This window comes from Euprymna scolopes, chromosome 20 (genome assembly GCF_053919585.1).
Source record: "Euprymna scolopes isolate OS-2025 chromosome 20, ASM5391958v1, whole genome shotgun sequence".
NCBI classification, from domain to species: Eukaryota; Metazoa; Mollusca; class Cephalopoda; order Sepiida; family Sepiolidae; genus Euprymna; species Euprymna scolopes.
This window is the reverse complement of record NC_136501.1, coordinates 89,327,447-89,344,644: the sequence shown is the minus strand read 5'-3', so window position 1 is coordinate 89,344,644 and position 17,198 is coordinate 89,327,447. Positions and strand designations below refer to the sequence as shown.

The 17,198-nt window shown below is 39.0% G+C and overlaps 1 protein-coding gene across 2 annotated transcripts in view; it reads right to left on the bottom strand.

Annotated features, from left to right (window-relative positions):
* The window catches only part of LOC145241643 (SEC14 domain and spectrin repeat-containing protein 1-B-like), a 122,815-nt gene that overhangs the window by 31,979 nt on the left and 73,638 nt on the right, over window positions 1-17,198 (bottom strand). For both annotated transcript variants that reach the window (XM_080104770.1, XM_080104771.1), the window contains exons 14-16: window positions 14,810-14,932; window positions 12,316-12,507; window positions 8,186-8,376 (exon numbers count right to left, since the gene is read on the bottom strand). In XM_080104770.1, the coding sequence (XP_079960896.1) occupies window positions 8,186-8,376; window positions 12,316-12,507; window positions 14,810-14,932 (506 nt within the window). The remainder of the gene's footprint in view (window positions 1-8,185; window positions 8,377-12,315; window positions 12,508-14,809; window positions 14,933-17,198) is intronic.

The following is a 17,198-nucleotide window of genomic DNA, read 5'->3' as shown; positions in this document are numbered from 1 at the left end:
TGCTTATAATAGGTTTTACTATTACTAACCAGCAGAGGGCTACCACTGTCGATCAAGGGAAGAGCCTATCAGGTATGTGTAAGCAGTATGAATTATGTATGAAAGTGGAATCTGGCGAGTTAGGGTTGAGGATATGCGTTACATGGAGATAAATATATGAAAATGATATGATGGATGTGTTATGTGAGTCTTAACGACAGGCTTAGATTTGAAGACCTCAGAGGAAAATTAAGTCTGGACAGTATAGAGAAAACTGTGCAGCACAGGATAGTTTGATGTTATGACGGCATTAAAAAAATTCTAGAATAATTGAGATTCAGTTCAGATGGGAAGAACAAAAAAAAAACATGGGAGAATATGATGAATGAACTTTAGAGAAAGAAGGATAAATAAAGACATGGGCAGAGATAGATCAAGCTATTCATTTCAGCTTTGTTTTTTGTTTTTCCCTTGATTGCTTTATGTGCAAAAGTAAAAAAAGATGTAAAACAAAAAACACTTCCCCAACAAATAAAAGAATAAAAACCAAAACAAAAGACAAAATAAAAAAAAGCCCCCAAAAACAAGAAAAGAAAAAAAGAAAAAAAACGAACAAAAACAGCAAGCAACAGTGCTGATTTTAAGCATGTGTAATCATTCTTTGTTTAAAATTAAATTAACTCCGAAATATTAATTTTAAACAAATAAATATTTGTTTATTTTTCATAATATTTCGTTGTAATTTGGCTTTCAAACATATCTCATACGTATTTTATTTTAAAATTCAATCAACACTTCTATCACGGAATTCACAACCTTGACTTTAAATTAATTTATTTTTTATACTTCTGCACAACGCTATATTTTAGATAGCATTTTCAAGTTAAATTAAATTTTTAAAATATCTTTTGTTCATTAAATTGTTAGGTAAAAGAAAAACCGTCCCATATTAAGAATTGTTTTCTAAATAATGTTTCAGCACAGTTCATAAAGTGCACAAGCACCTTATTTTTTTCCATGCTTACACTATTCAATGGATCGATAAACTTATTTTATTTCATATTGAACTTCATAAGAACAAGTGAAGCATGCATGGTCCCCCCACATCAGTGCACAGTGAACATGTAAGAGTATCTTGTGTAGTTTCCAATGTGTAGGAGACGGGGAGTCTCGTCGTGGGCGACGAAGCGTTTCACTGAAGAACCACGGCAACACACAGCGAACCAACAAACAATGACAGCCACGGCGCAAAGGTAATTGACAAAGCTCAGCTGACTGCACGAATAGAAACGGAACCCAACGGTCACTAACGGAACCCAACGGTCACTGTACTGATCGCCACGAACGTCCGAACCCGACTGCCTCGCACCTCCAATGGACCGATTTTTATTCCTCAAGATGGCCTAGCTAATTTGCATCCCCGCGCGATCCTGCGAGATTCCGTCTCTAATAAAAGCAGGCAGGCGCCATCTTGGAACTCTTTCTTCCGCTGCCCCGACCACAGGATCAGCCACCACCCCGCACGCCAGGCACACACGGACCCTCTTGCGCTGAGGGCTACGGTTAGTCTCACACTCCCCCCTGGTCTCCAGATCACATATGTGACACGGCGGACGTGGCCGTTTGATTCGAGCACTCCTGCGGAGGGGTATTGCCGGGACTCTCTCATCGGAGCTCTCAGAAGTGGCATCGGAAGCATCAGCATCAGCATTAGAGCTCGCAGTTGAGTCATTAGGTTCGTGGGGCACAGGTTGGATCCATCGCTCATCGTCGGATGATTCGCTCCTTCTACTGCTCGCAGTTGAGTCACCAGGTTCGTGGGGCACGGGTTAGATCCATCGTTCATCGTCGGATGACTCGCTACTCCCACTGCTCGCCGATTGGTCAGCGCTTAGAGCGGGCCGGACATCCCTTACGTGGCGCGGAGTATCATCGACTAGTATGGCCTGTTCACTGATGACGCCAGTGACCCGCCCCCTCCAAAAGCTGCTGGTGCACCGGCCGCCGGGTGGCTTCACCCAGACGGTGTCTCCCACTTGATACGTCCCCTGGGGTTCTCGTTGGTCGGGTAGACACACTTCAACGTCCTTGACGCGCACGTGGTAGTGATGAATCGCATCAGCAGGCGCACTGCCGCCAGTCACGGCGTCCTTAGGAGTTGTGTTGTATCTGTAAACCGCCTCCGCAATCGTACACTTCTTCCTGGCCGCGATCCTCTTCACGGTTCGATGGCACCGCTCCGCTATGCCGTTGCCGCTCGGCACATACGCGCATCGGTGTCAAAGGCGGATCCCCCAGTTGTCCATAAAATGCCTGAATTCCCTGCTGCAGAACACCGTGTCGTTATCCGTGAGGATCTCCTCAGGCGGCCTCCTTTCATAGAATATGGATTCCAATTCGTGGATGACACTGGTGGAATCCTGCCTCGCTAATTGGCGCCAAATCGCGAACCTCGTTGGCCCGCAGTCTATCAGCGTGAGGAAGTGTTGGCTGCCGTAGTGAGTTATATCCATACCCAACCGACTCCAGGTCGCGTCCACTCCCAGCTGTCCTTTCCGCCATCTGGCTGGGGTGGGGTCGATGGATTGGCACGTTTGGCACTCCCTGACCACTGCTCTTACTGCGCTTTTTGGTATTGATGGTCTAGCCAACTTCACAAAGTAGTAGGTCCGTTGTACTCCGGGGTGCCCACTGTCGTGATGTATCTTCCTGATTTCGTCCTCCTCGACGGAGGCAGCACACAGAGGCAATGGCTTAGCTTCTTTCTTCATAGCCTCATACCATCTCCGTGGTACCCGAGTGAGCTTGTCGGCGAGGTTGTAGTCCGAGGTGACGAGCACTACGTCTACGGACAGGTTGTACTCCGTCACCAGTTTTTTCACAGTCTCCAGCCTCCGTCTTATCAGCATTTCGCTGGCTGCCTTTGTTCATGCCCTGGCCTTGCTCGTGAGTGTGTCCGACACCCAGTGGTGCACGCAAAGTGAGTCAGTGTGCACACGCAGTTTCTTCACTTCCCATTGAAGTGCCAGGTTAATGCCCTTTATTACAGCATAGAGTTCTGCCAGGTTGATATGGGCAGCATCATTCGCCGGTCGCAGCCAGCAGGCATCCTCAACTACGGCCCCATCTTTCTCCAAAACTACACCGATCGCTAGAGAACTTGCATCCACCCACACGCTCAGTTCGTCTCCCTGCACGCACCAGTCCCCTGTGGCGGGGTCATTCTTTTTCACACTAGCGACGGTCTCCTTTAACATTCGAACCAATAGTTCGTCGGTTATCTCATCGTCCCAGCCTTTGGTGACCGCATTTGCCCTCCTTTTTATGACGCCTGTCGCCGCACGAACCCATCCGCATACTGGAAGGTGCCCCACAAGTTTCCCGCACAGGGAGAACACGGCACGTCTTGTGTAAACGTCGGGTACGTTGGGAACTGCGGTTCCACGCCTCCACTTCAGGACCCCTCGCTCCTCTTGAACGCTCAAGCCCAATACGCGGGCGCCATCCTCAAGCCGCTCAGAGTCCTTGCAGTTTAGACCAAACTCGGCAAGTTTGGATCTTACGCGCGAAGATGACACGATATCTTCGTTCACGTATATATCGTCAATGTACGCCGATGTTCCCTTTATGATCCATTCTTCTTGTGACAACACGGCATTGACGATAGCCTTCATTATCTGGGGTGCTACGTTTAGCCCAAATCCGAGTCGCATAAGACAGTATCTCTTCCCGGAAAACATCACTGTCTGGAAAGGCCACATCGCCTCGCCGATCCGGACTTGCAAGTATGCTTTTCTCAAGTCCAGTAGGGACACATTGGACCCCTGCCGGCGCCACTCTCGCAGCTTGCTGGCACAGACATCGGCGTCCGCTGTGAACGCATCAACGTGCGCATTCAACTCGCGGTAGTCCATTACCGGCCTCACCTTTGACTTGTTAGGTTGGGCAACTGCCATCAGCGGTATCAGGCACTTGGGGGGTCCAAGTTTGTCGTAGGGGTATGGAATCATCCAACCGTTCTTAATCCATTCACGGAGCTCGCTTTCGTATGCAGGCCTTATCTGGTCAGGCATACGGTACTCTGCCACTTTGTTTTGTAGTTTGGCCGGTTCCTTGTCTTCTGACCACCTCCAAGTGGCGGTCCACGCCTTCTGTTGGTCGTCGAACTCCGCACTGAAGTCCGGCTGGTCGACTCTTAGTGCTGCGCACACCGGGGGCCTATCCTGAAACTCTACAACGCCAGCGCGCGTTATGCGCACGCCGCCCAGGGCTTTGATGGCATCGTAGCCTAGCAACAGGTCGAAACTCAGCGGCTTTTCGTGTGTCACCAGCGCTTCGACGTTGGCCGAGTTTCCAGTTCTTGTGCGAATGTGTACCACACCCACGCCGCAACACATTCGTATTTTTCCAGTAATGGTAGTTATCCTGACGTTCTTCTTTTTCCACGCCCGACAGAAGTCCGCACACACTATGGTGCGGGAGCAACCGGAATCAAGGAAGGCTGAACATAACGTGTCATTAACTCTGACCTGAATGACAGGGAGCGCCTTGTTTATTTTCTGTTCGGGGAAGAGGTCGGCACTGGTACCTTGTCCCCGTCCCCGTTTCCCGCACAGTCTCGGGCCATGTGCCCAGTCTTGTTACAGCGGTAGCAGCGAACAGCCGTCGACCGCCTTCTACAATTTCTTGCCATGTGGCCCCGCCCGTTGCATCTGTAGCAGATGACATCACCTTGCGGGCTGGGTCCCCGAGACGATCCTTCGCCACTTGGTGGGGCCTGTGCGACGGCGACTACCGGTTCCTGCACCGTCGAGTCATCCTTCATTATTGTCCTGGCTCTGTCCACTAGGTCACTCAGCGGTAGTTAGGACATGGTAGAGGTTGCTCGCAGGAGCTGCTTTGCTCCAGCGGGGAGTCCTGACAGGAATTTGTAGGCTAGGGCCCTCTCGGGAAGACCGCCGAACAACACCGTCAGCTTCTTAAGCTCGGCGAGATACACGTCCACAGTTTCGCCCAAGCGTATAGACCTCGTCTCAAACTGCTCCCATGCAGTGGCGGGGTCAGTGGCGAACGCCCTGTACAACGCCGCCTTGATACTCGAGTAGTCACACTTCTCCTCAGCGCTGAGTTGCTGATATACAGCGAAGGCCCCGCCGGTCAGCCGCAGAGGAATCACGCGCTCGATATTTTTCACGCCGGACAACTGACAATGTAACTCGACCTTCTCAACCCAGCTGAGTACCGGGTCGGATCCGTCGAATTCCGGTATCAACTTTAGATCGAACCTATCCGCCATTGAAGAAAAGAAAACCAAGTTCGGAGTGGGGGGGGGGGCGAAATAGCTTGTAAGAGTATCTTGTGTAGGAGACGGGGAGTCTCGTCGTGGGCGACGAAGAGTTTCACTGAAGAACCACGGCAACACACAGCGAACCAACAAACAATGACAGCCACGGCGCAAAGGTAATTAACAAAGCTCAGCTGACTGCACGAATAGAAACGGAACCCAACGGTCACTGTACTGATCGCCACGAACGTCCGAACCCGACTGCCTCGCACCTCCAATGGACCGATTTTTATTCCTCAAGATGGCCTAGCTAATTTGCATCCCCGCGCGATCCTGCGAGATTCCGTCTCTAATAAAAGCAGGCAGGCGCCATCTTGGAACTCTTTCTTCCGCTGCCCCGACCACAGGATCAGCCACCACCCCGCACGCCAGGCACACACGGACCCTCTTGCGCCGAGGGCTACGGTTAGTCTCACAGAACAAAGCATAAAAAAAATGACTAAGTTCAGCATTTTCCCCCCACCCACCTCATTTATCCCTCAAAAGTCCCCAGGGAACGTCAAATCCTGGTGAAAATGAACAAACAGTGCAGTTTTAGGCCTTAACATATGTAAATTTGAGTTCTGTACCATGCAAAAAAAGAAGTGACTGAGTTCATCATTTGCTCCCCACCCCACCCATTTAGCCCCAAAAGTCCCTAAGGTCTTAACATATTTAAATTTGAATTCAGCACCAAGAAAAACTGCTAAATAGACATACACAGAAAATTTTGGACAAATATGGTAAAATAGTCCCAAAAATGGAGTGTTTTTATTAGCCCTAAAAGAGCCCCTGGGGCACACCCAAGAGTTATCGTGAAGTATAGACAAACAAAATCATATAGAAATCAGTTAGTTACAACTTTTCAGGAAGTTTTATAAAAATCCAAGGCATCAATTTTTTTAATAAGCACAAAAGTGTCAATTTTAGCCATTTTAACCCGAAACGCACCCCTAGGGAGCAACCAGAGTTTTCCTGGAAAATTCGATCTGTTACTTTTTTTTACTCATATCATGTTTAATGTTTGTGCAAAATTTAAAAAAATTCCAAGGTGTAGTTATTGAGAAAAGTGCGGACAGACGAACGGACAAGGGTGAATTTACAGGTCCACCCTCCTTTTGTCAGGGAGACAAAAGAAACTTTATAAATTTTTATATTTTTTAAAAGATTAAATAGGAAATCAAATGCTGCTCTTTTCATCTATTTATCATCCAATTAACAATCTTGTTAATCCTTATCCTTGAGTGGCTATTGGCCTTGGTAGATGGAAACAGCATTTTCAATATAATATATAATGATATAAATATGTGTTTGTGTCAATATACAAAACCCACCTAAAAAACAAAATTAGTTGGGAAGGGGGGGTGACATTTAGAGCAATTTTTTAATGTTATGTAGTAATCAGTCAAATTTTTTTCTATAGTTGCAAGAGAGGGTGATGAATCTATGACATCATGCCAAAACTACAATTATTTTGGTATAGTAATGTTTTAAGCTCTATTTATACAAGAGTCATAACACCTCAGTTTGTAGAACCTCAGATTGATGATGTGAATGTTTTCGTTTTATTATCTGCTATTAATGCAATATTTTTTTTATTTCTAAAAGTAGAAAATCTTTTGATATTTTGAAATGAGACAAATTCTGCAAGGTATTTTATTACATTTTTAAAAAAATTGTGACCGACGGAAGAAATTTATTTTTATATAAACGATATCATGAATTTCCAAAAATAGTGAAGATTTCTAATATTTTGAAATCAGACTAATTCTACAGTTATTAAAAAAAATCTAACAGATAGAAACATTTTGATTGACAGAAAATTTCTCTTCCCAGGTCATTCCTGTCTCTGGACACACACACAAGTAGAGGAATGAATCAGCATAAAGAATTAACTCTGTGAAAAAAAATCAGAATTACTTCTCTTTAGACCCCCCCCTCCTCCCTCAACAAAATTTCTACCAGTTTAAGGTCAAAGAATTTTTTTTTTTCATTTTAGTTATTCATCCGATATAAGAAACCCCCCTCCCAACTTATTGGATGTTTGTTTAGTAGTTTTGTAGTTTTAGCTGGACATAGACTTTATAATCAAGATTATGATAGAGTTTTGCAAAGGGGAAAGGAAAAAAAACAATAACATCAATGCATGTTGAGTTTTTAAGTTAGGTATTTTTAGATAGCCTGATCTAATAGCACTAGGGGGCTGTCCAGAAACAAGGCTTTCGTTGCGAGTGAGACAGTCACATTTGTAAGTGATTTTTTCAAATGGCGACTAGAAATAATAAAACATGTTTCTTTTGAAGATTGTGTTTTTTCACTGGCAATCTTTCTACTTAGTGAAAAATGTTATGCCAACCCTTATTTTTTTTTTATAAAACAAGTGAGTCAGTCGCATTTGTAAGTGATTTTTCCAAGTGGCGACTAGAAGTAATAAAACGTTTATCTTTTGATGATTGTGTTTTTTTCACCAGCAATCTTTCTACTTAGTGAACAATGTTATGTCAACCCGTATTTTTTTTTTTTTTAATAAAACAAGCAAAGTGAAATTATTTAAAAAAAAAAAAAAAGGTTTAATAAAATAGTACTCTTCTTTTAATGAAGGCTCTTTAAAAACATCAGAAGAATTTAAAATGTTTACATCTTCAAGTCTTAGCATGAATTCTGCTGCATATTTAGAATTACACTTATTAAAAAAAGAAAAAAAAACTCTTTATGATGTACGTACTCGTCATGGAACAAAGATGTCATATTCCAAAAATCATATGGTTTGACTAGTAACTTTTCTATTTGTCTAATAAACAAAAATATTTAGTTGTCATAGAGAAAAAAAATCATATGTTACAGGTATTATTTAAACGCAACCAGAAAAGTGAGAGAACTTACTGATCGGGTACAATTACAGGCAAGGAAAGACGGTCAAGCAGGGCCTTTCCCATTTCGATGGTTTCCACACAATCCTGAAAGAGAATGTCACAAATTGGTTGATATTTCTGCTGCACTTCAACTCCCTTTCTGAACTTGTTTTCAATAAGATCACAGACTTCAGTGAAAACTTGGTTGATTCGATCCAAAATCTAAAAATGATAATGCAAAAACAAAAGCAGCAAAATATAATAAAAAACTAAATATTTATGAAATGTTTCAAAGAAAAAATAATTCAACAATGAAATAAATTTAATATAAGAGAGAAAACCAAAGACTAAACTTTATCTATCTCTATCTCTATATTTAAGTGACCTTGTCTATGTGTGTGTGCCTGTGTGTTTGAAATAGTTTTTACCAAACTACTGTTAATATTTGGTCTACAGACCTGACATTTGACATATAGGGGATTTGGACCTGTGCAACAAATTCGATTTGGTCTTTTGCTGGTAAAAATAGCTGCTAAGGGGGTTAAAATTGAAAATTTGGAACTTGGCAGATGTTAGTCGACTTAAAGTGTTCCTCTATGCATGCCCAAATATACATTTATATGGTAAACTTAATTTTTAATGTTTCCACGTTCATCTGTCCTTAGGTCATATAATAGGAAATACTGTTAGAGAGTTAAATATTTGGCTTTCGATTCTAGTTGATGGCACACAAGTCATATTTTTTTAACTTTTGAAATCATTATTATATATTGGGTACAATATAATAATCAATAGTGAATTGGCTTTATAATAATAAATATGAAATGTGCATAAATTAAAATATCATATTTAAGCATATTTTACGACCAAGTAACACCAAACAGGGAGCTAATTTTATATAATCTATATACTTATAAAACTCTATGGGCCGTCCAGGCGTCTTTGCTTGCTTGAATTTTGTCTTCGACAATCAAATGATTCCATCTTTTAAAAAAGGGGTGAGAGGTGAAATATATATATATATATATATATATATAGACATGGTTCAGAGGCTAAGGAATGAGGGTGGAGAGTTGTGCTTTGGCTCTAATTCTAGCTGGTGATATATGTTCTTTTTAGTTTTGATCGCACTACTATATATTAGGTTCAATATAATAATCTATAGGAAATTATCTCTAATAATAAATATGTAATCTGCAGGAATTAAAATATCATATTTAAGCATATCTTTTGACTGAGTAATGCCTGCTAATAATTATTTGAAACTAGCAGGAAGACTGAATGTTGCTAGAGATTGAATGAGAATATATATATATTTTCACTATGCTTGTAGCACCATAGTGCCATTGATTTTACAGCCATCTTTCCTCCTAAAATGTTGGAAAACTATTAATTTATTGTCTTATACATATGGTTCGAATTTTGTTAATATCGAATATACATATTTGAAATTTTGAAGGGGTTCTGTTCTCAGGGTCACTTAGAGGTGGGAACACATTGATATTTGGTATATAGAGGGTAACGTAGATATCCGGGATCACCTCCATTTTCTTTTTTGATTCAATTTAAAGTCATAGCATCTGCTTTATTTGTGGTGATTCTTATTACTTACTAGCAGGACCCGTTAACCGGCATTGCCTGGTGGAAGCATGCCCCCGCCCTGTAAAAAAATAAACTATGGTTGTTGTTGGTAGCCAATCCTCAACGTCCTAATGTTAGGGACGGGTTTCGGAACGGACACCCCTAACTTCTTCATGTTAAAAACATCATATGAAATAGACACGACCAACCTGGCTATGGTAAGAATGGCTTTCAGAATAGACACCCTATTTTATGAGGGGGGGGACTATCAAAATAGTTGCCCCAAATTCAACCTTGATATATGTTGTCAGCATACCCACCTGCAAAGACTATAAACAAAACAAAATTGTGGGTCGGTGGCAGTGTCGTGCAGAGAGAAGTACACTTTTTTCTCGCTCGTTCATAAAACAGTGAATTACAGTGCTTAATGCATGTCATTATATCTCTGAAGCTACTGGTCTATCAAAGTTAAAATAGATTGTCTTATTCAGCAGAATCTAAAACCTATAGAAGTTGTCAGTTTAAAGGTGTTGTTGGTGCTAAGGTAAAAAAAAGTACCTAAAAAAACAAAAACGTTAATGTCTGAGCAATGTGGAAAATTATTACTGAAAAGAGAACTAACTAAAAAACAACTATATTAAAAAAAAAAGAAAAAAAAAAGAAGTCAATATACAACAAATAAGTATATTTGTAGGCAATGTAATAAAGGGGAAATTTGTACTTTAGTGGTGTAAATTATTTGGTATACAAAGAAAGTAAAAAACAAAAAAATGGCGTAAATGCAGTTAAATACAAACTGAATGAAAAGTAATGAAAATGATAATTTATTTGAACGTAATTCAGGCTTAGAGTGTAAAAATGTGTTTTATATAAAAAGATTATGATTTCGAAAGTGAAAAATAATTTTGTTTTTTGCCTAATCACCCTAATGTAGGCTCGGTGCTACTTTGATGTAGGGGGTTACTACAACTCATTTTTATTAAGAGAATGGGTGGACGTTTATGAAATTGCCACCCTCCCTCCCATAAATTCCATAATTTAGATTTTTTTTTTCTTTTTTCATATTAATCTCATCGAATACAAACTTCAGTTTCAGATAAAAAGAAAAAACAAAACAATTATGACTTATCATCGAGGGATTATTTTTCAATTATAAGGTTGAGCAAAATATTGTCGCAATATTTTACCCGGTGATGGTCACAAAGTACTTTAGTAGAACGTTAGAATTGAAAACTGATCCCAACGATAAAGGTCATAAGAAATTTTTGTAACTGATGAGATTTACATGAATAGTGTAAATTGTGGAATTTAGAGGAAGGGGGTCAATTTCCTAAATGTCTGCCAGAGATTCGTTCATATTATCTCATAAGTTTGGACGCTTGATCAAAAGATATTTTTTACTAAATCAAATCATTAAAGGAAGAAAGCCGGAACAATTTTTTGTTTTTTTTTAATGTAGATGACAAATGTTTGAGAAACGTTACCATAACATGTAATGTTATAAAGAAAAAATTAAATAGTTGCCGCAGATTCGCTGCATTTTGGGTAAATGTTTTCATGTCATGTAAGTATCGGTGGTTCGTTGTTTTTCTGTTAAAGAGAACAGTTTCTAATCGTTTACTAAAAGATCAGTTTATTTTAGCATTGCATAATTTAGGATGCTAAAACCAGACACGATAAAAAGAAAGCTGCGACATAATTTTTTTTAGTGTAACAATATGTAAATGTTAATCCAAATAATGCTGATTGGTATAATTTAAGATGCCACAGTATGTGCAGTAGATGTAAACATCACCTGAGCTAGCTGCGCTTACTTGTTTATACGAAAGTTAGCATATTTTGTTTGTGTAACTCTAAGCTAAATGTTATGGTTAATTTTGTAAACAGTAGTCTGTAAAGTAGAAGAAAAAGCGACGATAGGAAAGTAGAAACTAATTAAAACAAATCGTGGTGATTGAGCAGCCATATCAAATAAGGACTGATATGTTTGTTTTTTGTATGATTGTATGTAATCTGAAATAATAGAATGTCATTGTCGCAACCAATGAGAATAGGTGGAATATTACTGGGGAGAAATCATTATTTTCGAATAGTGAAGTGTAATGGTAGCTGGATAAGTATGAGTGTTTAATCCAGTTATAAGGGTGCCAGGTCAATATAGTTATAATGGTTATATATTTACTAGAAAAGTAAGAGGACGTTTTAGGTAGAGAGGAAAATATGAGCTACTTTTCATCTCTTGGCAATCGTGATGATGTTGCTCGTAGTAAAGAAGATAAGATTTTATTATAACAAATAAATGTGTCTGTAACGGCGTTAAAAAGTTACATAACAAGTTTAGATATAATAAATTTGTATGTGGCATCTGTTATTATAAACTGACCGTAATTTTGTCCAGAGGGGAATTTCTGCAATCAAAATATTATATACAGGACTATCAATACAATTTTCCCCACTTCTGAAATGAGGTAAGATCTCGGTTATTTCAAAATGAGACAAGTTCCACAATGTATTTATTACGTTTAAAAAAATTGCGACGGATGGACAGACGTACAAAATCTATATGCAAGTTTTTTCTACCTTGTCAGAAGAGGATATAAACATTGCTAAAAGTGTGAGTCGGTTGGCTCTTTCCATGGTCCCTTGAGAAAACTTTTTCCAAGCTCTTTCCAATTGTTCTGCAACAAGGTTGTTATCATCCAAACTGTATCGCAGAGAACGTCTCAGAAACAAAGCGGCTTCCAAAAGTTGTTTTCCATATTGGTAAGTCGCCTGCAAAAATTAAAAATCAGAATTTGTAAACCAAAAATAGAAAAAAAAAAATGTCTTCTAAAATTAATTAAAAGGATTTTTAGTTTTATTTGAAGTTGTTTTCAATTTTGATCAATGTAATTAATATTCATGTTTGAAAAATAAATTCATATCTTCCGCAAGGTTGGTTGGTTGTTTTTGTTTTATGGCATATCAATCCTTTTCGGGTTATTTAATGCCGAATCCACGACCCCCATTGAGGGACTTTTACCCTCTGCAGGGGGACAGTCGGCGTATTCTAATGTCCCACTGACAGGGCCTCTTCCACAAGGGTAACAGTGAAAATGACTTTACAACCCAACAGAATTTTAGCCGCTAACAGTTCCATTATATCCATTACAGATTAATGGGGATTAGTATTTAATAGTATATTCATTACATATTTTCACAAGTTATGGGCAAATAGCTCCACTACCTTGTGGATGCCTTGAGAAAGGAAAAAGGTTAAGAGAGTAAACCCCAGCAAAAAATCCAGTTTGCAGTCCCGATAGGCAGATGGTGAAGCATTGCAACACCTTCCCTGCAGCTATGCTGTTTTCGACTGCATTTTTTTTTTTTTTTTTTTACACAGTGATCACCACTTACCAAGGCCCGGAAGCCACTCAGGGATAAGGGTTATTGCAGGTACATTACGTTAGTGAGGAGATTTGCTGAAATGTTTACTTAAGGGGGCGGTTCATTAGGAATTTGTTAACATTGGACTTGAAGACATCCAAGTTGTAGTCCGGAGGGAAGCAGACAGACGGAACAGAGTTCCACAGGCGTGCAGTTCTAAGAAAGAAGCTTTGTTCATGGAATCTGCGTTTTGATTTAGGCACAGATATAGAGTGGGGGAAATTTTTCACAGTGGATTCAGCTAGACGGGTGTGTTTCGTGAAAGATTGGCGAGGGGGGACCAGAGATTGGAGTTCAGACGAGCATCTGCCATGGAAATAACGATAAAACAAGGACAGGCTCGCAACATCTCTTCTGTGGGAGAGAGGTTGCAGGGTAGAGAAAAGGGCATCCCCCACTAAGCCACGAAGTCTATTGATTTGCCTTTCCATTCGACTTTGTTTGTAATGCAGAGAGGGGGGGGACGCTGGTAACTGGGCAAACTTAGGTCACCTTATTTCCCAGGCCTGCATTTGGAGAGCCAATTCCAGTTTTGAATTCTATAGCCACAGCAGATGCTGCAGTGCACCAAATGATACAGAATGCCATTGTCTTATTAGACAAAAGGTTACCATCATATATTATTAATCATATATAATTAATATACTATTAAATACTAATTACCATATCTAGAAAACTTTTATAATCTCTATCTCCAAAATAGATTTTGTAAATTTATATAGTGTTAGTTTATTTGTATTTATATAGATAATGGCAGACACCATGGAGAATATCTAAAATCTTCCCATCAACATAGGCTATATTTTAGATGAGACTAGCCTGGATGGCCGCCGTTGCCCGGGTGTTCGGAGGTGTGTGTTGAGCAAAAAACAAAAGTGGTAGTAAGCAGGCAGGCTCGAACCCGTACCGCAAAGGAGGAACAAAATGTGAAGAGAAAAAATGTGACGTCCTTACTGTTGTGCTTATTGCTAAACTGGAAGTGACGAAGGTTTAAATTAAGGCTAGTCAATCGAAAAGAGGGGATGACTTTCGAAAATATCGGTGAAAAAAGTGACCACTTCCTGTAGAAAAGTGCCCAATTGAGGGTGAATGAATTAATGTTTTTAGCTAATTTTTCAATATTTGTTGTCCGAAGAGTCGAGCTTCAAAACGATACTGATCTCATGAAAATCTGTCGCCTCTGTCAAAAGTTTTAGGCAGACATTTTAGAAACATACATTTAAACAGAGAGGCAAGATTTTCTAGATGAGCAAATTCAGGATTGCTGAATCAGAAGGAATCGAACTCATACGATGCTAGGCATCAGATTTTTAATCTGACTTCAATTACTATTAAATATTGAAGACTTTAAAATAAGGAGTAGTGGTCGGAACTTTGGGAAACCTAGGAGTTTTACGTTATACCTTCAGACTCCGAAACCTTATGAGGAACTTCTCCTCCTCCCACTTACAAATTTGAAACTTGATTAATTACAAAAAAATTTCAAGGTCTCATAAAATGGTAATTGGTCAGGTTAATCGTTTTACAGCAAAATCACCCACAAGAAAATAGATGGAAGGGGAATCAGTGAATACTTCCATCATCAAATGTAGATTTAATATCAAATCTTTGCCGATTAATTTTATATTCCAAATCAAACGAAACCTACCGAAGCAGTTGATTCAAAATTTTTATGTTCTTCCTGTAGTTTTTCGATATCTTCCTTTGTTTGTCCCATATTTGTTTGGCTTTTTACCATGACATCACAAAGTTCCAAAATCCACTGAACAGCCTGCAAATAAGACGAAATTAAAAAAATATCCAGTTTTGGCTTTGAAAATCAGCACATATAAGTCAGATTCTCTGCAAAATATAATCCATCATGTACATCTCCAAGACTTCCAGGAACTTTATTGTCGTTTTCTCTATAGTTTACAACTTTCTGCACCCTTCTACCATATATCTAGACATATTGATTGATTAAAAATAAAATAAGCTAATAGCATTTAATATCACATGACGAACCTCCTGATTAATTTTGTGCAGGAAACATTTTTAAATTTTCATTATGATATCTACTTTTTTATAAGCAATATCGCCTGAAGAGATCTCTAGTTGAATGTGTAGCAATATGTAAAACAAATACGTAAAACAAATATGTAAAACAAATATGTAAAACAAATACGTAAAACAAATACGTAAAACAAATACGTAAAACAAATACGTAAAACAAATACGTAAAACAAATATGTAAAACAAATACGTAAAACAAATACGTAAAACAAATACGTAAAACAAATATGTAAAACAAATATGTAAATGCTGACGTAAAACAAATAAGTATATCTTGCTCCACTTCCGTATTGAACACTCGTACAAATGTTAAAAAATTATTAGTGGCTTTACCTCTGGAAAATATTTATCTGGAATAATTATAATATACTAGCATTTCAGACCGGCATTGCCCGGGTATTTGGATGTATATGTTGAGCAAAAAAAAAAAAAAAAAAAAAAGTGGTAGTAGGAAGGCAGGCTCGAACCCGTACTGCAAAGGGAGAAAAGAACGGGGTAAAAACCTAACGTTTATGCTGTTACGACAACCGCCAAACTGGAAGTGATATTTTTTTAAATTAAGGCTAGACAATCTAAAGGAGAGGATAACTTTCAAAAATATCGGTGAAAAAAGTGACCCCCCCCCCTGTAGAAAAATGCCTAGTTGAAGGGGAAGATATTAATGTTTTTAGCCAACTTTTCGATATTTGTCGTATGAAAGGTCGAACTTTAAAATAATACTGATCTTAGTAAAATCCGTCGCCTCTATTGAAAGTGTAAGGCAGACATGCAAACAGACATACATGCATTTATATATTGGTAACTAAAAATTTTCGACCCAAACTGATGAAAAAGCTTGCCCTATCTCTGAATACCCTTTATGTAAAATTTCAAATATTTAGACCAGAAATTGTCTGAGTAATTTGGAAGAGACCGCAGAGGTCAATTTTTGTTTAACTTTGCCCCCTATTATGACCCCTTAAAATTTATTGTTTTGGGCTCAAATCAAGTTATTAAGTTAGATCCATGTCCAAGGAGCCTATATCTAAAATTTCAAGTGCGTAGAACCAAAATTGTCGGAGGAGTTTGGTAGAGTTCTCAAAAGTCAAATCATTGAACTTTGACCCCTTAATCGCCAAATTTATGGCCAAAAACCGATCACATCGATTTTCCCAAATCTCAGTAACCTGTATATCAAATTTCGAGTCTGTAGACTAAAAATTGACAAAGTTATTGCGTAGGGAAATGTACACAGACACACGTTCACGTTATATATATATATATATAAGAAATGAAATCGAAAGGATGTAATGCTTACCCAATATATGCAATGGTAAACTTCAATCTAATATAAATACCAGTATTTATATATAAAAAATTTAATCCCAACCGAATAAAAAAGCTCAATATGCAATAGAGGGTAGAGCTTAATAATTTTGATCGTAAATTTCAACTTACACTTTTAATTTTCTTATATATATATATATATATATATACACATACACACTAGCTGGATGCCTGGCTTGCCCGGTTGTACTTATATATATACTACCTGGACGCCCAGCATTGCGCGGTCGTACAATACGTTTAAACATAATATTTTAATTAAAAATCGCAGAGCGGCGCTAGAGGCCTCAAGTGATTGGAGTTTTATGGGTCTTTAGCCGGTTAAAATAGTTTTTAAGGAGTCAAAAAGGGGCCAAAATTGAAAAAATCGTTATACATTTTTTTACATTCATCTTAATCAGTTTATTTCTGTGTCACGTTGGTACAGTGGTAACATCACCAGCTTTGAATGCTACAATTTTGCTTTCGATTTCGATTCTAGCTAATGACACCCAAATACTTGTTTTTCACGTTTGAAATCACGACTATAATAATACTAGCTGGATGACCAGCGTTGCCCGGTCGTATAATATGCTTAAACATATTTTAATTTTTGCAGATTGTATATGTATTATTATAGAATCAATCCTCTATTGAATATTATATATTACGAGGAATAA